At 46.8% G+C, this 26,651-nt stretch overlaps 1 protein-coding gene across 1 annotated transcript in view; it reads left to right on the forward strand.

The window, feature by feature from the left end:
* Window positions 1-6,742: 6,742 nt before the first annotated feature.
* Window positions 6,743-26,651, forward strand: part of LSS (lanosterol synthase) — a 34,608-nt gene continuing 14,699 nt past the window's right edge. The window contains exons 1-13 of the mRNA XM_056856053.1: window positions 6,743-6,759; window positions 9,595-9,766; window positions 12,183-12,321; window positions 13,761-13,869; window positions 15,806-15,927; window positions 17,056-17,152; window positions 18,431-18,566; window positions 20,356-20,464; window positions 21,010-21,128; window positions 21,904-22,001; window positions 23,228-23,255; window positions 25,255-25,311; window positions 25,676-25,747. Coding sequence (XP_056712031.1) covers window positions 6,749-6,759; window positions 9,595-9,766; window positions 12,183-12,321; window positions 13,761-13,869; window positions 15,806-15,927; window positions 17,056-17,152; window positions 18,431-18,566; window positions 20,356-20,464; window positions 21,010-21,128; window positions 21,904-22,001; window positions 23,228-23,255; window positions 25,255-25,311; window positions 25,676-25,747 — 1,269 coding nt within the window. The 5' untranslated portion in view covers window positions 6,743-6,748. The remainder of the gene's footprint in view (window positions 6,760-9,594; window positions 9,767-12,182; window positions 12,322-13,760; window positions 13,870-15,805; window positions 15,928-17,055; window positions 17,153-18,430; window positions 18,567-20,355; window positions 20,465-21,009; window positions 21,129-21,903; window positions 22,002-23,227; window positions 23,256-25,254; window positions 25,312-25,675; window positions 25,748-26,651) is intronic.

The raw sequence follows: 26,651 nt of genomic DNA on the forward strand, positions 1-26,651 counted from the left end.
TGAATCTAGTGAATCACCTGCCCCCTGGATTGTTTGCTTTGTTGCCTAGCAACCAAGATCTGGCTCAGGCTGCTATTTACACAGATGAATTTTTTTTTCCATGTAGGGAATCTTTGAGAGTCCTGCTTTATAGATCAGCAGAGAATTTGCTGTGTGTATGCGAGGCAAGTCACAAGCATGTATGCAGAACTGACACAATTTGTTGGTCTACCCAAGGGATTGGCACTGGTTCCTATGCAGAAGGGCCCTGCATGTCGGTTTCCATGCCCAAATTGGGATTAGTGGGGTTTGTCTTAAAGATATTATGGTGACTTTTGTTCTGGCAAGTGAGAGGTGAAACCAAGTCCCTCGTGCTCCATATTACAGATCTAATGTTCTCAGCAGAAGTGTCTCAGGAACGGGGAAGATTTTCTCCAGAAATCTCAAGGGGTTCTAGGTTCCAAAGGGTTACCATAAAAAAAAAAAACAGTCCTCAAGGGCAGAGGAGGTGAGCAAGCATCCAGATCTGCTTAACTCTTAAAATAATGGAGGCTTGTCGAAGGGAAGACGAAACTTGTTATGCAATTTTTGGCTTTCCTACTGGCAGAAGGAGGATCCCAGAGATTATACTAGTCATGTATTACTTTAATCAAAGATGGTGGAACAGTGCACGGCTATTTTAATTTTTAATAGGCCCGGTCTCAAGGTGACTTGTCTTGTTAGCAGGAACACTGTCATAACTTGCACCGATGATAACAATTCTGAGATGGTTATCTCTGCAGCAGTAACCTGAAATAGGTAAAATCTCTTGTGCGTTTTCAGGGTATGTGTGTCATTCACCTACAGGTGGACATTTCCTGTCTCGTACGTTTTCATTAACGAATAGAAACATTCATTAAATTGTTATATCGCCAACAACCGTGAGATACTCCGAAGATATTGACTCAGTATGCGAGCTAGTCAGAAACAGTTGCCATTTTATGGGAGTTTCTTTAGCAGTGAAATTTATGAATATAATTTGTCTTTCAGTGTGTGCTATTTGCATTTTTATCATTGGCATAGATAGCTTTTAGTTATGTGTAATTATGTTCTTATTTATACTGGTCCAGATATAACTATTCCGTAGCCGTGATATTTTTTTCCAGTGTTTTTTCCCCCGTAGTGCACTATGTTGAATGCACGGCGTGCTTTTATTGGCCATGAAGCCAGTGATGTAGAATAAATAAAATGGTATTTTAAATGATGAACGTGGACAAGTTTAACATGTAAATATAACCAATTTGAGTAATTTCTAACGACATGAGAATATTTTTTTACATGACTATATAAAATTGTCCCTCGCGGTGCAGTTATCAAGGCTTTGTGCAGTAGAGTGCGGCTTTTACCTTTTTCGCAAGATCGCTGCTGTTGGAAATGATTTATGTTCGTGCTTGCTGCGTTTGTTCATCTCAGTTTTTCGGAATACCACTACCACCCGGTTTGCCCGCTTATACTTACTTTGTGGCAACTCCTCGTCTTTCTAGAGCCTTCTGTTTAGCTAGACTGAATGCTAACCCTTCTATGGTTATGCAGGGCAGAATCTTGAATATACCATATCCAGAAGGGACCTGTCCTTGCTCTTCTGGCTCTATTGATTCATTAGCTCATGCCCTCTTGGAATGACGCTTTTATGAGGAACTTTGATCACGTTATATCTCTCCCCTTTTAACATATTAATCTAATGCCTCTGTGTCTGACATAATGCCTTTTTTTATTACATGACAGGGATTCCAAGGCTACATTGTCAGTGGCAAGATTTATTTCAGTCCTTATATCCCTCAAACATTAGATTTATGCTGCTCAAGATCAATGGATCAAGGAGCTTCTAAGGGATAAAAGGAAAGGAAATGATTTATTCCTCTGCTTTATTTGAGCGTTTCCACCGGTTTTACCTCAGTGTGGGGTTATTTAGTTTTTCCTTAGCAAAGTTCAGTAACATGTTAATCTGTGCTTTCCTGGAAATACTGCTCTAGGCTTTTTTTGGAAAAATTTTTAGTGTGTTTCTAGTAGTCGGAGATATTTTTCATTACTCAGAAGGTGTACGTGTAAAGAGCCGTCAAGTCGCAGCCGACTTTTGGTGACCCCTTATGGGGTTTTCAAAGCAAGAGACTAACGGAGGTGGTTTGCTGTTGTCTGCCTCTGCATAGCAACCCTGATATTCCTTGGTGGTCTCCCATCCAAGTACTAACCATGGCTGACCCTGCTTAGCTTTCGAGATCTGACAAGATTGAGCTATACTATGCTGTTTTCCCTCCCCCTGAGAAGGTAGCGCTCTTTAAATAAAAGGTTGGTGACCGCTGCATTAGAAGAAGGAAGGAGGAAGAAGAGTTGGTTTTTATACGCCGACTTTCTCTACCACTTAAGGAAGAATCAAACCAACTTACAACCACCTTCCCTTCCCCTCCCCACAACACCCTGTGAGGTAGGTGGGGCTGAGAGAGCTCTTAAGAGAGCTGGGACTAGCCCAAGGTCACCCAGCTGGCTTCATGTGGAGGAGTGGGGAAACCAACCCAGTTCTCCACCGCTCTTAACCACCCACCACTCAACCACCACACCATGCTGGCTCTCGGTTAAATCTTAGTATTAACATCTGAATCCCTACTTCTTTATTTAAAACTTTTCTATGTCACTTTCTACCCAGTTAGGGTCCCTAGGGTGGCAAACAACAAAGCATCAACTCATTGGAACATTAAAACAGCATTTAAAACAATGCAAGAAAACATATAGCAGTTACTGGAGGTATGCCAAACAAGATCTTCACCTGGTGCTGGTTTAAGTCCATATGGAAAAGCCACTTGGTTCCTCCTTGATCTTAGAAAAGGTCTTTGAGGGTCTGTTCTATGAAAGAACAAGAATGAATTTTCTGATGTACAGGTTTGAATGGGTATCAGTAAGTCTTATTTTAATCAGCTTTGTCAGTTCTGGTAGGACCTATTTTGCCTCTCCTGATCAATCTTCTGTCATACCTTTAAGAGCTGAAAGTTTGACTTTGTTCCCACATGAACACATGAAGCTGCCTTATACTGAATCAGACCCATGGTCCATCAAAGTCAGTATTGTCTGCTCAGACTGGCAGCGGCTCTCCAGGGTCTCAGGCAGAGGTCTTTCACATCACCTACTTGCCTAGTCCCTTTGGAGATGCCAGGGATTGAACCAGGGACCTTCTGCATGCCAAGCAGATGCTCTACCACTGAGCCACAGCCCCTCCCATATGCACGTGCTATAGATAAGGGTAATGCCACATACGTTGCAGAACTTTGCACAACTTGAATGCTTCTGAAGATTGTGCGATACTGTCAGATCACGATGGAGCAGTCCTTAAGAAAGAGCTGTCAGTTGGGTAAGAGCTTGAAATTGTGACTGGCAATGGATTTTAATGTTGTCTATGTGTTGGCAAATATCTGAGGAAAAGCTGTTGCTTAAACCACTATTGGTGATTTCATAAAACATTGTCCTGTAGAATTCCTTTGCTTCAACCTGGTGAGGCTCACACCCCGCCTCAAGGTGCTGCTATGGATTCTTAGTCCTGGATCCACAGCAGACCCCACAAATATATATACATGTACACCAAGATGAGCATCCTACCTGAATTTAAATATTGAAATAACCATGTCTTGGAAAATGGCAGCTACAGGGAGAATGTCCCAAATAGGGTTGCCAACCTCCAGGTAGTAGCTGGAGATCTGCTGTTGCAACTGATCTCCAGCCAATAGAGATCAGTTCACTTGGAGAAAATGGCTGCTTTGGCCATTGGACTCTATGGCATTGGAGTCCCTCCTCTCCCCAAACCCCACCCTCCTCAGGCTCAGACCCTAAGACCTCCCGCCGGTGGCAAGGAGGGACCTGGCAACCCTAGTCCCAAAACAGGAATGTCTACCCAAGAAAATTTTAAAGCAATAGTGTCCTGAAACACATACAAACATATCCGTGCAGGGATCTATTGTGTATCCAGGACCTAGGAAGGGTGGAACTTGCAAGTAGTTGGTTGTCATGGGGGGTATTTCAGCAGAACTGTTTGCCGTTGTTTTGAAATCCAGGTAGGGCCTCGAGTTATCCCAGAATTACAACTGACCTCCAGACTACAGGTATCAGTTCCCCTGGAGGAAATGGCAGCTTTGGAGAGCAGACTCCCTTCCCAAGCCTTGCCCCAGGAAATTCCCAACGCGGAGTTGGTAACCCTACCCAGTTTTGTTCAGTGTGCTGGATAAGAACATTCAAGAGACCCAAAGCGGCATTCCTAGCCCGTGGTTAAGGAAACTGCCCCTCCCTGGGTACATCTGAGCGGCAGGAAGAAGGAAAGAGACCGTGGCCACTTATGCATGGGAGGTTTTGCCTTGGATTTGCCACTCTCTAGATGCACATTTCCCCCATCTGAATTCTCAAAACTCAACAATAAGCTCCCATGCAGAGTTTTGATACCGTGGACTGCCAAAAAAACAAATCAATGGGTTATAGATCAAATCAAGCCTGAACTGACCCTAGAAGCTAAAATGACTAAACTGAAGCTATCGTATCTTGGTCACATCATGAGCAGACAAGAGACACTGGAACATAAGAACATAAGAAAGGCCCTGCTAAATCAGACCAAGGCCCATCAAGTCCAGCAGTCTGTTCACACAGAGGCCAACCAGGTGCCTCTAGGAAGCCCACAAACAAGACAGCTGCAGCAGCACCATCCTGCCTGTGTTCCACCGCACCCAAAATAATAGGCATGCTCCTCTGATACTAGAGAATAGGTATGCAGCATGACTAGTATCCACTCTAACTAATAGCCATGAATACCCCTCTCCTCCATGAGATTTAACTATGCGTTGTGTGAAAAAATACTTCCTTTTATCTGTTTTGAATCTCTCACCCTCCAGCTTTAGCAGATGACCCCGTGTTCTAGTATTATGGGAGAGGGAGAAGGCAATCATGCTAGGGAAAGTTGAGGGCAGCAGGAAAAGAGGAAGACCCAACAAGAGATGGATGGACTCAATAAAGGAAGCCACAGCCCTCAGTTTGCAAGACCTGAGCAAGGGTGTTAAAGACAGGACGTTTTGGAGGACTTTGATTCATAGGGTCGCCATGAGTGGGAAGCAACTTGATGGTACTTAACACAGTCTTTAAGCTGACGCTGGACCTCTGCTTCCTATTGCTACGACAGAGTAACACATCTTGTGTGTGTGTTAAGTGCCGTCAAGTCACTTCCGACTCATGGCGACCCTATGAATGAAAGTCCTCCAAAATGTCCTATCTTTGACAGCCTTGTTCAGATATTGCAAATTGAAGGCTGTGGCTTCCTTTGAGTCGATCCATCTCTTGTTGGGTCTTCCTCTTTTCCTGCTGCCCTCAACTTTTCCTAGCATGACGGTCTTTTCCAGTGACTCTTGTCGTCTAATGACGTGACCAAAATACGACAGCCTCAGTTTAGTCATTTTAGCTTCTAGGGTCAGTTCAGGCTTGATTTGATCTATCACCCACCGATTTGTTTTTTTGGCAGTCCACGGAATCCGTAAGACTCTCCTCCAACGCCACATTTCAAAGGAATCTATTTTCTTCCTATCAGCTTTCTTCACTGTCCAGCTTTCACACCCATACATAGTAATAGGGAATACGATGGCATGAATTAATCTAGTCTTGGTGGCCAGTGACACATCCTTACACTTGAAAATATTTTCTAGCTCCTTCATGGCTGCCCTTCCCAGTCTCAGCCTCCTTCTGATATCTTGGCTGCAGTCTCCCTTTTGGTTGATGGTGGAGCCAAGGAATAGAAAGTCAAGGATCAAACTCACATTAGGCAAAACGCATGCATTCGATCCTGGCTGAAACAGGGATTAAAGGAGGATAAAGCAACCATGCGTTTTTGCCCCTTGTCAACCTTAAAGTTGTGTAATTCTCCTGTAGTCATTACTTTTGTTTTCTTGATGTTCAGCTGTAGTCCTGCTTTGGCACTTTCTCTTTTAACTTTCAGCAGCAGTCGTTTCAAATCTCCACTATTTTCTGCCAACAATGTAGTCATCGGCATATCTCAAATTACTAATATTCCTCCCTCCAATTTTCACTCCACCTTCATCTAAATCACTGGTTCCCAACCAGGGCTCCGTGGACCCCCAGGGGTCCGCGAGAACTAAATTAAGGTCCGCGAAACGAAGTTATAAACCCATAATAAATTAATATTTTCAATTAAAAGTTCTCTATTATAAAATATATATTCAAATATTATTCTAAGTTTAATGTTTAACTAACAGTTATGATTAAAGTTTATTTTCAAATTCTCAGAATTTTTATTTTGAACCTTGGGGTCCCTGCACCGAACAAAAAACTCCTAGTGGTCCCTGGTCAAAAAAAGGTTGGGAACCACTGATCTAAATCTAATCCAGCATCTCACTCCTTTGCAATTAGCAGCCTGGCGGAATAAGCCACGGATTCTTTGCAGGACACGAGGAACTCCGACCCACCCGAGCGGCGGACCAATGGGGAGGTTGCTCCGCCAACAGACTCCTCCGATTGGCCGGCGGCCGCATGGGCTTATAATCAGTCCAGCTGGCGTGTTGCGCGCGGCGTCCTGGGAGTTGCAGTTCCCTCGTGTGGTCCAGCGCCTTCCCCCCCCACCTTAGAAAACTACGCTACCCGGCATGCCCAGGGCGCCGCCTGGGCTGTCCCTGTCCGGGCGTCCTGGCGCGTGGAGGCGTTCTTGGCTGCAGATGCAGAGTTGCAATTTCGCCTGTGGGTCCCGTCGGGAGGCAGGATGGCCGAGTCGTGAGTAGGGCAGGGGGTGCTGGGTGAGGGGTGGGGGGCGAAGGCGGCTCTTCAGACGTCACGTTTCTAGTTCTCCGCAGCTTCTGGAAGTTGCCCAGCTTCTCACCTGCTCTTGCCCGGGAGAATCCCTTCCCTGATCATGCTGAGCCTGTTTCTTTCTTCAGAGGGTGGGAGCTGCAGGAGTTGGAAGAGAGGGCGGGCTGTTGACCCCCCCCCCACCAATAAATGCCCCAGCATGAACGTCCCAGTAACCCCTAAAGGCTGTTGATCCCCCGCCCTACAAATCCCCCAGGTGAAAGTCCCAGTAACAACCCCCAAGGCTGTTGATTCCTCCTCTGAAAATGCCCCCAGGTGAAGTCCCAGTAACAACCCCCCAAGGCTGTTGACTCCTCCCCCCATAAAATGCCCCCACGTGAATGTCCCAGTAACAACCCCGCAAGGCTGTTGACCCCCCCCCATAAAATGCCCCCAGGTGAAGTCCCAATAACAACCCCGCAAGGCTGTTGACCCCCCCCCCCATAAAATGCCCCCAGGTGAAGTCCCAGTAACAACCCCCCAAGGCTGTTGACTCCTCCCCCCATAAAAAGCCCCCACGTGAAGTCCCAGTAACAACCCCCCAAGGATGTTGACTCCTCCCACCATAAAATGCCCCCAGGTGAATGTCCCAGTAACGACCCCGCAAGGCTGTTGACTCCTCCCCCCATAAAACACCCCCAGGTGAAGTCCCAGTAACAACCCCCAAGGCTGTTGACCCCCCCATAAAATGCTCCCAGGTGAAGTCCCAGTAACAACCCCCCAAGGCTGTTGACCCCCCCCATAAAATGCCCCCAGGTGAAGTCCCAGTAACGACCCCGCAAGGCTATTGACCCCCCCATAAAATGCCCCCCCGTGAAAGTCCCAGTAACAACCCCCCAAGGCTGTTGACTCCTCCCCCCATAAAAAGCCCCCACGTGAAGTCCCAGTAACAACCCCCCAAGGATGTTGACTCCTCCCACCATGTAATGCTCCCACGTGAAGTCCCAGTAACAAAACCCCCAAGAGTTTGTAGGGAAGGCTGGATCCCTAAAGAAATACCCCCACATGCACATACACCCAAACACACACACATTCCTCCGATGGCCCCAGTCACTATGGTTAGGGTGGCATCTTACCTTGTATTCCAACACTGGCTTTGTCCGATGCAGGGTATACCCAGCGCTCTTCCCTGTACGCTTCCTGTCCACAATTCAGAACTGTCTGATGAGGCGAAGTTAGTGTGTCATTTTATGATGCATTAAAGGTTACTTTCCACGGTTTTGGAAGTCTTGGTATTGCTAGGATGTACGGCGAAGCTGAATTCTTTTCAGACACCTCTGTTGGAGCTTAACTGGAAATGTCAAGTGCTTTATTTAAAACCTGCCTTTCTTGCTGAGCCTTGGGGCAGATTATGTAGTATAACACTTGGACTGCATGAGTCATCTAATAACCAAAGCAATAGGATTTGGATGGCAAAGGCGTCAGAAAGGATTATGTTATCTCCCTATCTGTTCAATCTGTATGCGGAAAGATGAGATTACATTTAGGAGAACTGGATCATTAGGAAAGCTGGATTAGGTTTAGATGGAGGAGTGAAAATTGATGGAAGGAGGATTAACAATTTGAGATATGCAGATGAGACCACATCACTGGCAGAACATAGTGAAGAAACAACTACTGGTGAGGGTTGAAGCAGAAAGTGCCAAAGCAGGTTTTCAGCTGAACACCAAGAAGATGAAAGTAATGACTACACTTTCAGTTTGACGATGCAGAAATTGAAGTTGTTCAAGATCTTCTGTTCCTTGGCTCCATCATCAACCAAAAGGGAGACTGCAGCCAAGAAATCAGAAGGAGATTGAGCCTGCGAAGGGCAGCCATGAAGGAGCTAGAAAAGATTCTGAAGTGTAAGGATGTGTTACTGGCAACCAAGATTCATACTATGTATGAATGTGAAAGTTGGACAGTGAAAAAAGCTGACAGAAAGAAAGTAAATTCCTTTGAAATGTGGTGTTGGAGGAGAGTTTTAATGGATACTGTGGATTGCCAAAAAGACACATCAGTGGGTTCTATATCAAATCAGGCCTGAATTCTCCCTAGAAGCTAAAATGACTAAATTGAGGCTGTTGTACTTTGCACACATTATGAGAAGACAAGAGTCACTGGAAAAGACAATAATGCTAGGAAAAGTTGAAGGCAGCAAGGAAAGAGAAAGACCAACAAGAGTTGGATTGACCTATAAAGGAAGCCATGGCCCTCAGTTTGCAAGACCTGAGCAACAAAGATGTAAACTCTCTGGAAACAAAGACCTACCTCAACAAATAAACAATAACTCTTTCTCTCCTGTCTCTAGACCTTTTCCCTCTAAAAACAGAAACGTGAAATAACCTGCAGCACCTATCTGTATCTTCTTTTAAAGACTTCTGAAAATATCTGTTTAATCTATTACATTATTACCCCACTTTCCTTCCAAGGAGCTTAGGGCAGTGAACCTGGACGTTCTATCCTTACTTTATGCTCAGTACAGCCCTGTGAGGTAGGTTAGGGTGATAGTGAATGGGAGGTCACCCAGTGAGCTTCAGGGTGCGGTGGGAATTTGGGCCCAGGTCTCTATGCAACTACTACAGCTGCACTTTACATCTTTGCACGGGGGTGGGGCACATCATTTTCCTCTGTATTATTAACAGTGCAGCTGTATTTAAAACTGTTTCTCTTGGGGCATCTTTGAAGCGTCAATCTCTCACTGCTTGGTGATTTGTAGTCCAAAATACACAAAGAGGTCATCTCTGAAATGAAATGTTTTTTTCTGTGTCTCCCTGCTAGATTTTTGCGGAGGAGAAGAGGCGGCCCCTATAAAACAGAACCTGCTACGGACCTCACCTGCTGGCGCTTGAGTAGCGAAGAAGGTCGGCAGCGATGGCGTTACCTGGCGGACGGCGAGATTGGTAGCCGGGAGCAGACTGAGCTGGAAGCCCACTCTCTCGGGCTGGACACGGTAGGTGGCAGGTACCAATAGCTTAGCAAGGCCTAGAGGACATAGAATCATAGAGTTGAAAGGGACCACCAGGGTCATCTAGTCCAGCCCCCTGCACAATGCAGGAAATTCACAACTACCTCCCCCCCACACCCCCAGTGACCCCTACTCCATGCCCAGAAGATGGACAAGAAGCCTCCATCTCATCATTATAGAGTCAGCATTGCTAACAGATGGCCATCTAGCCTCTGCTTAAAAACCTCCGGGAAAGGAGTGCTTACCACCTCCCGAAGAAGCCTGTTCCACTGAGGAACCGCTCTAACTGTTAGAAAATTCTTCCTAATGTCTAGATGGAAACACTTCGGATTTAATTTCAACCCGTTGGTTCTGGTCCGACCTTCTGGAGCAACAGAAAACAACTCGGCACGTGGTAGCTTTGTTCTTCCTTCATGGCTATTTTTATTTATCTAGTAAAACATCTATATCCCACTTTTCCTTTTGGTGCAAGGCAGCCTGCAATAATAGTTAAAACATCCCCGGCTAAAAGCAAAAATAAAATAGCAAACCCCAAATCTCTCCTCCCTTCCCCCATTCAACCCCCCTCAAAAGCCCTGGCAAACAGGCAGGCCTTGCAGCACCTTCTGAAGATCCCGCTTCCCCTCTTCTGGGAGCCCCTTCCACAGAACCGGATCCACGATAGGAAAGGCCTGGGCTCTGGTCGATGCCAGAAGGGACACCGTAAGTGGGTGGGATAGCCAACAGATCATAGTTGGCACGGAGGGACATATGGAAGGCTATAGCACAGTGGTTTTTCAAACTTTCTCACAGAGGAACACTTGCCGTGTCAACCTGTCTGCCTCAGAACCTCTGCACATCTTAGGGTTGCCAACCTCCAGGTATTAGCTGGAGATCTCCTGCTATTACAACTCATCTCCAGCTGATAGAGACCAGCTCCCCTGGAGAAAATGGCCGCCTTGGCAACTGGACTCCTTGTTCTACCTGCCCCGCTTGCTCCTACTCTTTCTCTCTTTTTTTCTTTTGATCATATTCCTTCTCAACTGCTTCACACCTGTGTGGCTCTATAAGCCTCTTCCTTGCCTTAGTGGCATCTCCCTGGGCAGAGCGAGATCTGCATTTCTATCGCTGTCTTTCTTGGAGTTCTGCGTCACTGCATGTGATATAGGTCTGAAGTTTAGAAGCGGGAAATTGTCAAGGAGCATAACCTGTGAGCTGTTCTGCGTGGTGAATGTGAACAGTGTTGCCATGCTGTTTGGCGGCCATATATTATTATTATTTATTTTAAACTTACAACATCAATACAAACATCAAAACGTACACAATACATACAATACACAAAAATACATACACCATACAAAATCACCTACACTCGACTAAACACATTAAGCATTACACTACCATTCATGTGCCTTACTCTTGTCTGGGTATAACAGAGCTTTATTATTTCTACCATCTGTCCCGCAATTATATTCTAATTAAACAATTCAGATGATCCATATTCTGTTTATATTTCTCTTAAACACTATAATCTTAATTTCCAAATGATTCTTCTGTCTAGCTTCTAGGAGACTTTATAATATGTCATTTCTAACTATCATAGAATCATAGGGACCACCAGGGGCATGTAGTCTAATCCCCTGCACAATGCAGGAAACTCACAACTACCTCATAAACATCCCTATATGTCTATTACTCACTTTCCCCTTAAAATTATTAAACTTATCTTTACTTGTTATACCTATATTTTAAGAAAAACAAAGCATATTAAACTTATTTGTTCTCTCTTTAGTGTACTACATATGATTTACCTAAGGCATAATCTTAACCTCTTTATCAACTTTATAACCTCTTTATTGATATTCTTTGTAAGCTGCTCTGAGCCCGAACTTGACCGGGGAGGGTGGGGTAGTAGGTCGAATAAATAAATAAATAAACTACAGTTCAAAATTCTGCAAAAGCCTTACATATTTGCATAATCACAATATGGTTTCCATTTTCTTTCCATTTTCACTGCACACTCTGCCTTTTTCTTTTGCTAGCGAGATGTAGTGCTAAAGAGCGATGGTTTGGAGCAGTGAACTATAATCTGGAGAACTGGGTTTGATTCTCCACTCTTCCACAGGAGCGGTGGATGCTAATCTGGTGAACTGGGTTTGTTTCCACACTCCTCCACATGAAGCCAGCTGGGTGACTTCGGGCTAGTCACAGTTCTCTCAGCCCCACCTACCTCACAGGGTGTCTGTTGTGGGGAGGAGAAGGGAAGGTGATTGTAAGCCGGTTTGACTCTCCCTTAAGTGGGAGAGAAAGTCAGCATATAAAAACCAACTCTTCTTCTTCTATTTCTGGTATCTCTTCCTGTTTCCATTCTGTGGCAACTGTGGGGACCATATATTCTTTTCCCTCCATTTTTCTTTGGCAGAGTCAACTCTTCCCAGTCTTACCTAAGGCCTGCACCGCACAGGAGGCGGCCATGAACGGGATGAAATTTTACTCTCGTCTCCAAGCTGAGGACGGCCACTGGGCTGGAGACTATGGCGGGCCTCTCTTCTTGCTGCCAGGTACGAAACTATGAATAAGGAATTAAATGAATGAGAAGTATCTGCCCTGTCTCTTCACGTTCAAGGCAGCTAACCACAAAATACAATTTAATTACCCCCAAAGCCGGTGCCAGCAACACTCTACTTTCTCCAAATGCTCTTTAAAGTGCTTCTTAGAAACAGGTGGGGAAGAAGCCCTGCAGACTTCAATTGCCAGAACCGCTGCCAGAAAAGATTCTTGTTCTTATGAAGGAAGTCCTCACCTCCTAGGCAGAGGGCACGCCCAGGAGAAGTTGATCTAAGCTGGTGTGTGGGTTTGTTTAGGGAGAGGTGAGCCTTTGTATATGTGGGTTTTTTGGTTATGAATGGTTTTGTAGTGAGAACCAGCACCTTGACTTGAGCCTGGAAACTAATAAGAAACCAACGTAGTTGTTTTAAAATGAGAATAATGTGCTTATGGCGGCCTGCGTCAGCCAACATGCAAGCAGCAGTTGAAGTTTCCAAGTTAACCTTCAAGGGCAGCCCCATATAGCACATGTTATGGTAGTCTTAACTCCAAATGTACAGAAGCGTGGATTAGTGTGAGCAGGTCAGCTGTGTCTAGGAGGGATATGATTTTATTTATTTTATAGTCTGCCTTTGAACTGTCTGGTTGAAACGCTGTCCTAAACTGTCATACTTTTGCCTGAACAGCAGTAGAACTTTACAGAGGTTGTGAAACTACATAAGAATATTGGTTCTTGTAGGTTATCCAGGCTGTGTAACCGTGGTCTTGGTATTTTCTTTCCTAGGAAAGAAAATACCAAGACCACGGTTACACAGTCCAGATAACCTACAAGAACCAATGAACTCTGACCATGAAAGCCTTCGACAATACATAAGAATACCTTGATTAACATGCATACATATGATAAAATAACGTATACATGACAGATGGAGATGCTCTGGTGTGAAGCAGGCTGTTGGATTATGCGATCTTCCAAGTCTCTCTTTCAATGCTTTCAGTCACTTCTGGTTGCGGCATTTATGTTCTTGTCATAAGCTCTCTGGCCTTTCCTTGACCGCGCGTTCCTGGGTGTGTTCTCTTTGCCGACTGAACAAATAGCGCTGTGTAAGAGACATGTGGTGTAGTGGTTAAGAGTGGTGGTTTGGAGCAGTGGACTCTGATCTGGAGAACTGGGTTTGATTCCCCACTCCTCCACATGAGCAGCGGAGGCTAATCTGGTGAACTGGATTTGTTTCCCCATTCCTCCACATGAAGCCAGCTGGATGACCTTGGACAAGTCACAGCTCTCTTGGAGCTCTCTCAGCCTCACCTACCTCACAGGGTGTCTGTTGTGGGGAGGGGAAGGGAAGGTGATTGTAAGTCGGTTTGATTCTCCCTTAAGTGGTAGAGAAAGTCGGCATAGAAAAACCAACTCTTCTTCTGATGGCTGCAAATGATGCTTTTTGTCCTATAGGGCTGCTGATTGTATGCCATGTTGCCAAGATCCCACTACCTGAAGAGAGCAGGAGAGAAATGGTGCGCTACTTGCGTTCCGTGCAGCTCCTGGATGGCGGTTGGGGCCTGTAAGTAAAATGAGGATCCCATTGCTTCTGAAGCAGGGCAGCCAAGGAAGGTTTTTGTAAATATCACATTTTGAAGTGGATTTTGGGGATACGATTGAGACTGGGACGAGTGGTATCCTTTTGAAGCCTTCTGGAGTTGTTTGAAGAAAAATTGTTCCCAAAGGCCTTTGTGGGAACCAGTGGGAAGGAAGACATTTCCTGTTTTCTTGGGCTATGAAATGTGGGATATGGGAGATTTTCCATTTCCTTGACCTCAGTTCTTGCTGTCATTGCTCTTGATCTATTTTCTCCAGGGGCAATTTCTAGCTCTGCTAGAATTGAATGGAATCTGTCTTTCTAAAGCTGAAATGAGATGTGATTTAAAAAAACGAGTCAGGTCTGGGTACAGAACTCCCCGTGGTCATTTTTTTTTTTTAACTTTTTGAGGGGGGGGAATGATTTAAATGTAGAAAACCATGATTTAAATCTAGTCTTACTGATAGAGATTTAAATCATGAGCCAACATGGTGTAGTGGTTAAGAGCGGTGGACTATAATCTGGAGAGCTGGGTTTGATTCTCTACTCCTCCACAGGAGCGGCAGATGCTAATCTGGTGAACCGGGTTGGTTTCCCCACTCCCCCACATGAAGCCAGCTGGGTGACCTTGGGCTGGTCACAGATCTCTCTGAACTCTCTCAGCCTCTCCTACCTCACAGAGTGTCTATTGAGGAGAGGAGGAGGTAAGGAGATAGTAAGCCGGTTTGGTTCTCCTTTAAAGGTGGAGAAAACGGGCATATAAAAACCAACTCTTCTTCTAAATCATGATTTGAATCCATTTGATTTAAATCTCCCTGAGTGGGCATGACTGAGCTGGGAGGGGAAGAGATGGGAAGCCCCTTTGGCTGAGGCATTGGGGGAAAGCAGTGCGGGACTTACCTGGGCTGGTATTGACGACAACTTTACACAGTTGAGGCTCAGAGATGACTGCCTGTCTCTGAGGCACTACCTCCCCTCACCCACCAGCCCTGTCTAGGGTAAGGCCATGGAGCTTGTTCTCCACCTTCCAGGCCTTCACTGTTTCTGTCTTCGGAAAGACACACTGCCCATTAGGTGCAACAGCTGTCCTAGTGGTTATCTGACCAGTTATGCTGGGACGAGCAAGAAGCAAACCCTGCTTTTCCTCGTAGTTAGTGCTTTTCTGCTATCTTTCAGCCGATTTTTCGTTCATCTTTCTAATGAGTGGAATTAACTGGGTCCAAGGACTACCCTCACAGGAGAACCGATTGCATAAGCAAGCAATAAACCTAGGCCTCCTCAGAACTGACATATTCCTGACCCTTCTTCGTTACACATGTAGCATAGTCTGTCATTTCCATTGCAAACTTCAGTTCCCGTTCACTTTCTAAAGGTAGCTGAGCAAGACAGAAATCACAGTCTTTCATCTGACTTGGTTTGGCTTTGACATCTTCCACAGGTCTTGATTACTTTGAAATGTGTTGGAGGAGGGTGTTACGGATACCATGGAAGGGCAAAAAATAAATAAAAAATCAGTGGGTTATAGATCAAATGAACCCTGAAGTGACCCCTAGAAGCTAAAATGACTCAACTGAGGCTGTCGTGCTTTGGTCACATTGTGAGAAGACAAGAGTCACTGGAAAAGTCAGTCATGCTAGGAAAGGTTGAGGGCAGCAGGAAAAGAGGAAGACCCAACAAGAGATGGATTGGCTCAATGAAGGAAGGCACAGCCCTCAATTTGCAAGATATGAGCAAGGCTGTTAACAAGAGGACATTTTGGAGGACATTGATTCATAGGGTCGTCATGAGTCAGAAGCAACTTGATGGCACTTAATACACACATCGGTCTTGATTAGAACCAGGCCAGTGGGGGGAAAATGGACTTTGTCCAATGGTGGCAGCAGATGGCTTCCTAACACTCTTCTCATTTGCTTCCTGGTAGGCATATTGAGGACACGTCCAAGGTGTTTTGTACCGCTCTCAACTACGTGGCCATGCGGCTTCTAGGGGTCAGTTGTGATGACCCAGATGCGGTGCGGGCTCGGAACAACCTCCACAGCAAAGGTGAGATTGTGGTGAGGTGCGGAAGTGAAAGAGACTCTCTTCCCATCAAGCTGTGGTGTCGTTTGGAAAAGAGTCGTCCGCTGTGGGTGTGGGAAGGGACAGAGGCCTTTGTGGCTCTCTGAAGCGATGAGTGTGGTGACTCCCACTCATGGTTGCATCTACACATAGTTTTTTTTTGGGGGGGGGTCTTCTTTCTGTTTTTGGCTGTTGAAGCAACAACAGAACCAGTCTTCACATATTTCAAAACCCGGCAGATATTTCTTCCCACATTTGCAATGAAAAGCCAGAGAGAGGGCAACAGACCAGCTGAAAGCCTCTATGAACATCCAGGCTTCCTTCCTGGAGCCGGCGTGTTGGTTAAGAGCGGTGGACTCTAATCTGGGGAACCGGGTTGGTTTCCCCATTCCTCCACATGCAGCCAGCTGGGTGACCTTGGGCTAGGCACAGCTCTCGTAGAGCTCTCTCAGCCCCACCTACCTCACAGGGTGTCTGTTGTGGAGAGGGGAAGGAAAGGAGATTGTAAACCGGTTTGATTCTCCTGAAAAGGTAGAGAAAATCAGCATATAAAAACCAACTCTTCTTCTTCCAGAAAAAGACATTTGTCCGTGAGTCATTCAGTCACAAAATTTGTATCTTGGCTTTCTGCCCTTACAAGGGTCACCAAGGCTGCTGACAATTTATGAATTTCGGCCAAGAACGTCTTTTCCCTACTCCTCCATATGAAGCCAGCTGGGTGATCCTGGGCTAGTCACAGTTCTCTTTGAATTCCCTCAGCCCCACCTACCTCACAGGGTGTCTGCCTAGTAGGGTTGCCAGGTCCCTTGGGAAATACCTGGAGATTTTGGGGATGGAGCTTGAGGAGGTCAGGTTTTTGGAGAGGGGAGGGACTTCAATGCCATAGAGTTCGATTGCCAAAGTGGCCATTTTCTCCAGAGGAACTTGCCTGAAGATCAGTTGTAATAGCATGTTTTGGGCATTACCTGAGTATTGGGAAGTTGTTCTAGGCATAAGACGTAAAAGTTATAAATGTGTGTGCCATGTTTGCAGACTCTGTTTTACTCCTTTGATCTCCATTCCCCTTACACGGAGTTTATATTTCCATGGCCTCTTGTGTGTTGGGCTCTTCAGGTGGTGCTGTGGGAATCCCTTCCTGGGGTAAATTTTGGCTGGCTGTCTTGAATGTCTATAGCTGGGAAGGAATGCATACGCTTCTCCCTGAGATGTGGTAGGTATCATTTTAATTGTATCAGTTGTGAGCCAGCGTGGTACAGTGGATAAGAGTGGTGGTTTAGAGTGGAAGACTCTGACCTGGAGAACCGGGTTTGATTCCCCACTCCTCCACATTAGCATCGGGACTCTAATCTGGAGAACTTTGTTGGTTTCCCCACTCCTCCCCATGAAGCCAGCTGGGTGACCGTGGGCTAGTCACAGCTCTCTTAGAGCTCTCTCAGCCCCACCTACCTCACAAGGTGTCTGTTGTGGGGAGGGGAAGGGAAGGTGATTGTAAGCCGGTTTGATTCTTCCTTAAGTGGTAGAGAAAGTTGGCATATAAAAACCAACTCTTCTCCTCCTCCTCCTTCTGATTCTCCTGATTCTGATTCTCCTTGTTCTTCTTCTGATTCTCCTCCTTCTTCCTCCTCCTCCATGACTTGTACGGAGGTATCTTCTTTCAGAACCCAATGGCAAGAGATGCCATGGGGCAGGTGGGCTGATATGGGGTGGTGTGGGGGAAGGATGTTCATCCTCACTTTTGAGTTCTGGCATGTCCCATCGAAGCTCACTAAAATCCATGTATCAGAACAGGCACTAACAGCAACTTCTGCCTCAAGGACATGCAATGCAGGAAAAGCCTAGCCACGCACACATACAAAGGTTGTGCTAAGGTTTTGGCTAAAATAGGAGGAAGTTTAGCATTTGCTAATTTCAGACTTTGAGTTCTGGATTTAAAAGCGCTGAGGCACTTTGCTGAAGTGTAGTGACTTAGGAGGAGCAATCTTGAAAGAAATAGGAACGCTTCAATGCATGGCTTATTGCCTGCCACAGGCCGTGCCCATTCAGCAAATAGCGTTTGGTTAGTATGGACAGTTTCCCCTCATACTGGCTTGGGGGAATCTGGACGTATTTACCTCAGTCAATTTCATAATAAGGATTGCGGAAACTGTTGCTGTGGTCTAACTCTGGGATGTCGAACTCATTTGTTACGAGGGCCAGATATGGTATAGATGTCACTTGGTTGGGCCGGGCCAGGCCTCAGGTGGCTCACGGGCCAGATAAGAGCTCTCAATTTAAAAAAAAAATAATAATAAAGAGCTCTCAAGGGGCCGGATCTGGCCCACGGGCCATATGTTTGACACCCCTGGTCTAACTCTTGAAAGTTTATGCAAAAATAACATTTGCTTTGTGTTTGAGGTGCTTCAAGATGCCTGTTAGTGACTACTTTGTGCCGGGGAGAACAGCTACGTCCTGGCATTAATCTGAGGCAACCTTTTTTGTTTTGCGGTAGGCTGTTTCCTTCCTGGATGCCGTGCCACCCTGCCTCGCTCTGGTGCCACTGCCGTCAGGTCTACCTGCCCATGGCCTACTGCTACGCCACACGCCTTACCGCAGAAGAGGACGAACTTATCCTGAGCCTCCGGCAGGTACTTGAAGCCTCACCTCATCCTCCCTCTCTCCCCTTTCCCTCAGTGAGGCTGTTGGTCTTCTGTAATTTCAAGGCTGGCCAGTTAGGAATCTCACACAAAAGGAAATTATTTGTATGCATACCCAGACGAAACTTCAGGACATGGAACCATGGCCGTCCACGCCATTAAACCGTCGCTGTGCTTCCCTTCAAATAATACTCCTTGGTCTACAGCTGTGTTGCCATTCTGCTTCTTGCAAAGAACAAAGCCAAAAATCCATATACTTATTGAATATCAAGCAAAATAAAGTTTTTAAAAAATATGGTTAATTTAAAACAAGTGGTTACTATGTGTGCTGTTCTCTGCTCCACTGACAAGCGGCTTAGACGAGTGCCTGTGCAGCTGTTTACTGCAGAGAATCTTTCTTATTTACCATTTTTAGCAATTTTACGTCATTTAGAGAATTTCTGTGCTGCCTCTCAGAGAACCTGCTTGAGGTAAAACGCGATAAAAACATAAACCAGCATGAAAATCATGGAAAATTAACAAAAGCCCAGACACAGCATAAAGCCCGTATAAAAATAGTGAGCCACTTAAAATAAATCTCACAAAACAGTTCTCAGGCTAGAAGTTAGGGTTGCCAGCTCCAGCTTGGGAAATTCCTGGAGATTTAGGGAGGGTATCTGGGGAGGGTGGAGTTTGGGGAGGGAGCTTAGTGGGGATGCGATATCAGAGAGTCCAGCCCCCAGGAAAGTGATCTCTGCTCTCTGAAGATCAGTCGTGATTCTGGGAGAAATCCAGGCCCTGCCTGGAGGCTGGCAGGTCTATTAGAAAGAGACTGTCAACACAGTTTAAAAAGGTAAAACCCCTTAGCTAAAAATATGGGTAAAAAAGGGTTTTTTGGCTGAGCCCTTAAAAGACAGTAGGGTAGGCCTCAAGGGAAGGACTTTCCGCAGGCAAGGTGCCACCACTGAAAAAGCCCCATCTCTAGTTGCCATCCACCTCACTTTTGCAGGCGGGGACTCAGATAGCAGGCCTGTGAGGAAGAGCTTGGCTTGAGGGCAAGACAGTATGGGAGAAGGCAGTCCTACTCGTTTGACTGAATTGTAGCATGTTTTATTGCAATCCCAATGGAAGAGCCACTTACAGATTATCTTCGTGTTCAGATAACTCACTGTACAGAGAGAGATTGTATCCAAAAGGTAATTTAAGACTTCATCTGGATGATGCCACTTATTTAGAATAATGTTTTGTTTAGGGGTGATCACAAAATCCTGTTAGCTCAGTGTGAATGTTTACCCCACCCTTTGCACCAATTACTTTTGAAGTAGAATCCCAACTGGATCTATGAGCAGGGGTTTAACTTCCGTCCTCCCCCCCCCCCGGTTGGTTTTGTGGGTGAGCAATAGGGAGTCTAATGGGGTACTTCTTTTTTGCTCCCTAAATACCAAGGTCTTTGAAGTGCATGCCCTTGGCATCCCTAAAAAAATAATTTTCTCATGATCGGTGGGGCGGGGTGGGGGGAGGGATGGGGGAAGAGTCTGATGGAGAAGAGGACCATATTGTTCCCTTCTGGGTTTCCCCTGGGAGATTGTACATTTCAATGAAGGTTGTTGGAGGGAATCCTCAGGAGAGGTCTCAAATCCCAAATGGCAACTGAGTTTGAAGAATCCTGTTCTCCTTGTAGTACAGAATACCATTATCCTGGTGATGTACGGAGGCCTCGGTTGGGAACATGTTTCCAAATCCAGTTGCTAGTAAAATTTCTGCTCTTACTGACGTAATGTCCTGTGACTTTTCTTTGTAGGAACTGTACATACAAGATTATTCCAGTATTGACTGGCCGGCACAGAGAAATAACATTGCCGCATGTGACGTTTATACCCCGCACAGCTGGCTGCTTAGCATTGTCTATGGTGAGTGGGGCATGGCCTCTAGTGCCAGCGTGGTATAGTGGTTAAGAGCCGTGGTTTGGAGTGGTGGACTCTGATCTGGAGAACCGAGTTGGTTTCCCCACATGAAGCCAGCTGGGTGACCTTGGGCTAGTCACAGTTCTCTCAGAACTCTTTCAGCCTCACCTATCTCACAGGGTGTCTGTTGTGGGGAGGGAGAAGGCAAGGCGATTGTAAGCCACTTTGAGACTCTTTATGGTAGAGAAAACGGGGTATAAAAAAACCAACTCCTCCTCCTCCTCTTATTTCTCCTCCTCCTTGTCTTCCTCCTTCTCTTCCTTCTCCTCCTTCCAATTCTAAGATTCTATGATTTCCCCTCCTCTGTTTGCAGACATTGTATGTTTTGGCTTATTTCCTCCACAGACAGGAGAGCACTGGGGCTGAACGGGAGAGGGGAGACTTAACCTTAGAACAAGCGAAGTGGCTGCATTTCCATTCTGGCCTTGGTGGTTTTGGACTCTTCCACTAGTAACAAGTCCTTCCTCTCTCTCTCTGTTTCTCCATTCCAGCAATATGCAATACCTATGAGAGTTACCACAGCAAGACTCTGAGAAACCGAGCGGTAGAAGAACTCTACGACCACATCAGAGCCGATGACCGGTTCACCAAGTGCATCAGCATCGGCCCGGTAGGTCTCGTCCGCGGTTTAGGCTTAGGACTAAAGTGATCCGGGGCTGGGCTTGCTCTCTAGGTGCCCGAGGCTCTGTCCTGGCTCTCCTTCCTGCTGCTCTTGGTGGAGATGCTGTTCCCTCACACGTTTAGGATTTTTGTGACAGAGATGAAGGCAGGCAGTACGTGGGCTCACTCAGAGACATCTCCCTCTTCATGCCAGACATTAGTCCCACTGAATTCAACATTCCTTTTTTTTTTTTGGCCATCAAATCACAGCTGACTTATGGTGACCCCATAGGGTTTTCAAGGCAAGAGATGTTCAGAGGTGGTTTGCCATTGCCTGCTCCGCGTCACGCCTCTGGTATTCCTTGGAGGTCTCTCATCCAAATACTTGCCAGGCTGAAAGTGTGTGACTGGCCCAATGTCACCCAGCAAGTTTCCATGGGGCAAGTGGGGATTTGAACCTGGGTTTCCCAGGTCCTAGTCCAACACCTTAACCACTGCACCATGGTGTCTCTCAATGGTCCTTACCTTGTAATAAATATATGCAGAATTGGGTTTACGTGTCAGAGAGGACAATGAGAGACTTAATTCCATGGAAGCACCAACTGGCCAGTGGAAACTGTTTCTGGGAGCTCATCTACGAATCTATAATCTCACAGTTCTAAGAAGGTGTGTTTGGGCTTTGTTCTCCTGATGCTGGAGTTCAGTTTGTAAGAGCTATAAACAAGAGGTTCTTTAGCCAACGGAGAGGAAAGGAACTAACTTTCATCCTTTCTCTGGCCTTCCAGATATCAAAAACCATTAACATGCTAGTTCGCTGGTATGTGGAAGGGGACCAGTCTCCTGCGTTTCGGGAGCACGTCTCCAGAATCCCTGACTACCTCTGGTAAGTCTGTATAAAAATGTTGGAAACTGAAAAGGACTCTGGGCAGGGGATATGAAAATACCGTATATATTCCAACAATCTACCATTGTACATAAGTAATAATATTTCTTTTGCCGTCAAGTCGCAGCCGACTTATGGTGACCCTGTAGTTTCCAAGGCAAGAGATGTTCAGAAGTGGTTTGCCATTGCTTGCCCCTGCGTAGTGATCCTTGTATTCCTTGGTGGTCTCCCATCCAAATACTGACCAGGGCCGACCCTGCTTAGCTTCCAGAATCTGATGAGATTGGGCTATCCTGGGCTAACCAGGTCAGGGCTTCAAAAACCATGTGTGTGTTTGTAGAGTGCCATCAAGTCGCAGCTGACTTATAGTGATTCCAGCAAGGGGATTCCAAGGCACGAGAGAAGCAGAGGTGGTTTGCCATTGCCTTCCTCTGAAGAGTCTTCCTTGGTGGTCTCCCTTCCAAGTACTGACTCTGCTTAGCTTCTGAAATCTGATGAGATTGGGCTGGGCTGGCCTATCCAGGTCAGGACTTCAAGAAGAAGAAGAGGAGTTGGTTTTTATATGTTGACTTTCTCTACCACTTAAGGATGAATCATACTGGCTCACAATCACCTTCCCTTCCCCTCCCCACAACAGACACCCTGTGAGGTAGGTGGGGCTGAGAGAGCTGTGACTAGCCCAAAGTCACCCAGCTGGCTTCATGTGTAGGAGTGGGGAAACGAATCCAGTTCCCCAGATTAGCCTCCGCCGCTCATGTGGAGGAGCGGGGAATCAAACCCGGTTCTCCAGATCAGAGTCCACTGCTCCAAACCACTGCTCTTAACCACTACATCACACTGGCAGTTGCTGGGCTGGGCGGCTGTGGCCGCTGCACAGTTGTCTGGAAGCGCCGTAGGAGGCAGCTCACTCCCCGACTATCCCAGGAAGCTGGAGAGCTTGCAAGGTGGCGTCTCGCGACTCTTTAAACCCTGCCTTTCCTCCAAGCGGAGGAGGGAGGCTGTCTAGCATCACAACCACCAAGTGACGCAAGCTCAGGGAGAGAGGGAAGTGAGCTTTATAGCTGAGCTGGGATTTCAACCCGAGCGTCCCACATTTGAACCCAGGGCTCCCGCGGTTGCAGCACAGGTCCTCCTTCCTGTAACATCTCTGCGAAGCTCGTTGCAGTTGAATGGCAGGCTGCGTTTGTCCCGGATGCAACATTGCACGCTTTTTTATCTCCCTACAGGCTGGGAGTGGATGGCTTGAAGATGCAGGTAAAGCACTGGTGGCCAAAGGAAAAGAGCTTCCTCTTCTTTTTTTAACCTCTTCTTCTTTTTCCTCTTCTTTTTCCTCTTATTCGTCTTCTGTTGCCCCAGAAGGTTAGACCAGAACCAACGGGTTGAAATTAAATCGAAAGAGTTTCCGTCTAGACATTAGGAAGAATTTTCTGACAGTTAGAGCGGTTCCTCAGTGCAGGGGTCGGCAAACTCATTAGTCAAAAGAGCCAAATATCAACAGTACAATGATTGAGATTTCTTTTGAGAGCCAAATTTCTTAAACTTAAACTATATAGGTAGGTACACTGTTTATTAACTTAATAAACTTTAATTAAAGTTTTAAGTCTTAATTAAACTATAGGTACACTGAATAAAACTTGATGTCATATTTAATAGTGATCTTATTTATTGATAAAAATTAAATTGTAAGTCCCTGCCATTTCCCCCTCCCCATCCGGAGTCCTCGTCTGGAGGCCTGGTCTACCGCCATAAAAGCCTATTGGTAGACCTGGCCTCCGGCTGAGTCCCATTGGGAGGCCAGGTCTACCCATTGGCTTTCTTGGCAATAGACCTGGCCTCTGGAGGCCCATAGAAGCCAATTGGTAGACCTGGCCTCTGAAGGGGGACTTTTCCCCCCTCCTCGGAGTCCAGGTCTACCGCCAAGAAAGCCAGTGGGTAGACTTGGCCTCCCAATGGGACTCAGCCGGAGGCCAGGTCTACCAAAGGAAGCCCGCCCCGCCCAACAGCTGATAGGCGGGGGGGGCAGGAACCGCCGAGCTGCCTGCCCAGCAATCGCGCGGCTAGAGGGGAGGGGAGGCTTTAGCCTCCCAACCATTGAGGGCAAGGGAAAGGGGGACCTGGCCATTCTCCACGGTGGGGGGGGAGAGACAGCGCGCCCGCTCGCCTGCTCTCTCGCGCTCGCTCGCTCAGGTGTGCCGGCTCAGCAGCCCGGCTGCTAGCGCGAGCGGGCGCGAGAGCAGGGGCTCCGAACCAAGTTCGGAGAGCCGCACTCAACGGGCCAAAGAGCCGCATGCAGCTCGGGAGCCGCAGTTTGCAGTCCCCTGCCTCAGTTTGCAGACCCCTGCCTCAGTTTGCAGACCCCTGCCTCAGTGGAACAGGCTTCCTCGGGAGGTGGCAAGCTCTCCTTTCCTGGAGGTTTTTTAGCAGAGGCTAGACGGCCATCTGTCAGCAATGCTGATTCTATGACCTTAGGCAGATCATGAGAGGGAGGGCACCTTGGCTATATTCTGGGCATGGTGTAGGGGTCACTCGGGTTGTGTGGGGGGGAGGTAGTTGTGAATGTCCTGCATTGTGCAGGGGGTTGGACTAGATGACCCTGGTGGTCCCTTCCAGCTCTATGATTCTTCCTCCTCCTGTAGGGGCGATCCAAGTAAGAGAAGTGGCCCAGGGGGGAAAGGGGCTGCATCCTTTCCGCTATCCTTCATTTCTCTGTTCCAGACTGCTGTTTTCCCCCTCACCGGGCAGCAAATGAGAAAGCGGGATGCCTCTGGGCTGGAGCAGGGAAAAGCTAAAGGCTCTCTCTCTCTACACACACACACACACACACACACACACCCCCTCAGGGGAGCAGTCGGGGAGGACAAGTGGGCCCTGGAAATCTGTGTCCCTTCCAGTCCGTGTCACGTGGCTTATCACGTTTAATGTGGCTTTGTAATTCTGCTGGGCTGATGGTGACTAAGCCGGGGGGTGGGTGTGGGTGCTAGGGCCATCTATCGTCCTCGTGACGGTGGCTGCCTTGGTGCAGAGAGGTGCGTGGTCCAGGGGCAAGTGTAGCAGCCGTCTCCTACCCCCAACTGTAACCAACACTGGAGAGGGCTACCTATTTGCTTCCCACAATGCATTTTTTAGAAGATGACCCTTAAATGACTCTCAGAGGGTGGGGAGGCTTGTTGACATCAGTTGCAGGTAGAAAGGCAGGCCAGAATTCAGCAGCCAAAAAGCGGTATGTTTGAACTGTGCCTTCCTTCTCTTTTAGGGCACCAATGGATCGCAGCTTTGGGATACGGCATTTGCAGTCCAGGCTTTCTTGGAGGTACTCTTCACAAGTTCTTCACCCTGTGCCATACCATAAGTTTGTCGCACGCTTGCAAAAGCGTGGTTTCTTTTTACATTGATGGGAGAGTCACTTGAAGGGCTTTATGGTAATTTTAAGGGAGCTCTTCTAGGTTTGCAAGTTTGAAGATCAGGAGGCGCAAGAGGATGCTGCAGGTTAGTAGGTCAAAGAAGAGGTGACCAAGGGTTGAACAGCCCCCATGGACAATGAAATCTAATTTCAACTAAGCTTAGTATGTTTTCCACAGATTGTTCTGGATCCTAAGTGATGATATGTTGACTTATCAAAAAATCTCTCATTAAGTCAAGAGTTTAAAAATAATTTATCTTTTTTTGTGGTCGAGGCTGGTGCCCAAAAGAAGCCTGAATTCACCACCTGTTTGCAAGATGCTCACACATTCCTCAGAATCTCTCAGGTAAGGACCAAGGTACCAATTATATACATACTCATGAACTAATTTATTGTAATCTGGTTCTGATGTCACTTTACCCTTCTATTTACCAAAAAAAAGTGGGTAAATTTAGAAGAAGAAGAAGAGTTGGTTTTTATATGCCGACTTTCTCTACCTTTTAAGGAGAATCAAACTGGCTTACAATCACCTTCCCTTCCCCTCCCCACAACAGACACCTTGTGAGGTAGGTGAGGTTGAGAGAGCTCGTAGAGAGCTGTGACTAGCCCAAGGTCACCCAGCTGGCTTCATGTGTAGGAGTGGGGAAACCAACCCGGCTCACCACAAGAGAGTCCGCTGCTCCTGTGGAGGAGTGGGGAATCAAACCCAGTTCCCCAGATTAGAGTCCTGTGGAGGAGGACCACTCCTAACCACTACACCACACTGGCTCTCATTACATTTTGGAATGTCCCTCTGTAGTAGCTGCTGTGAACTGAGCACGCAGACCCATCCGTGACCTCCCCTTCCATATCCCCGGGGAGGTATCCCTGGCGTCAGTCACATAGGGGAGTCCATAGGCCGAGAAATTAATTCCTCAGGTGCGACACTGTGCATCCCATTTGAGTAAATTGATTGGAGGAGTTTGCTGCCCCCAGTCTGCAGCGGTACCCCCAGTCTCTTCTCCCTTGCCTGCAACATCCAATCCAAGTCTGAACAAAGACTCCATGTTCACGCCAGAATGTATTGATCTTCAGGCTAAAACTTGAAATAGCAAAAACAGTCCTGCCCGCGTGAGCAGCTGGTATTGCGGGCTGTTCACGCTCTTTCTCTCCATGAGTATCTAAGATGGGTGTTGAACTCATTTGTTACAAGAGCCCGATACGACATAAATGTCGCTTGGTGGGGTCTGGGCCGTGTGTGCCATAAAATT

Source organism: Euleptes europaea, chromosome 10 (assembly GCF_029931775.1).
Source record: "Euleptes europaea isolate rEulEur1 chromosome 10, rEulEur1.hap1, whole genome shotgun sequence".
In the NCBI taxonomy this organism is placed as follows: Eukaryota; Metazoa; Chordata; class Lepidosauria; order Squamata; family Sphaerodactylidae; genus Euleptes; species Euleptes europaea.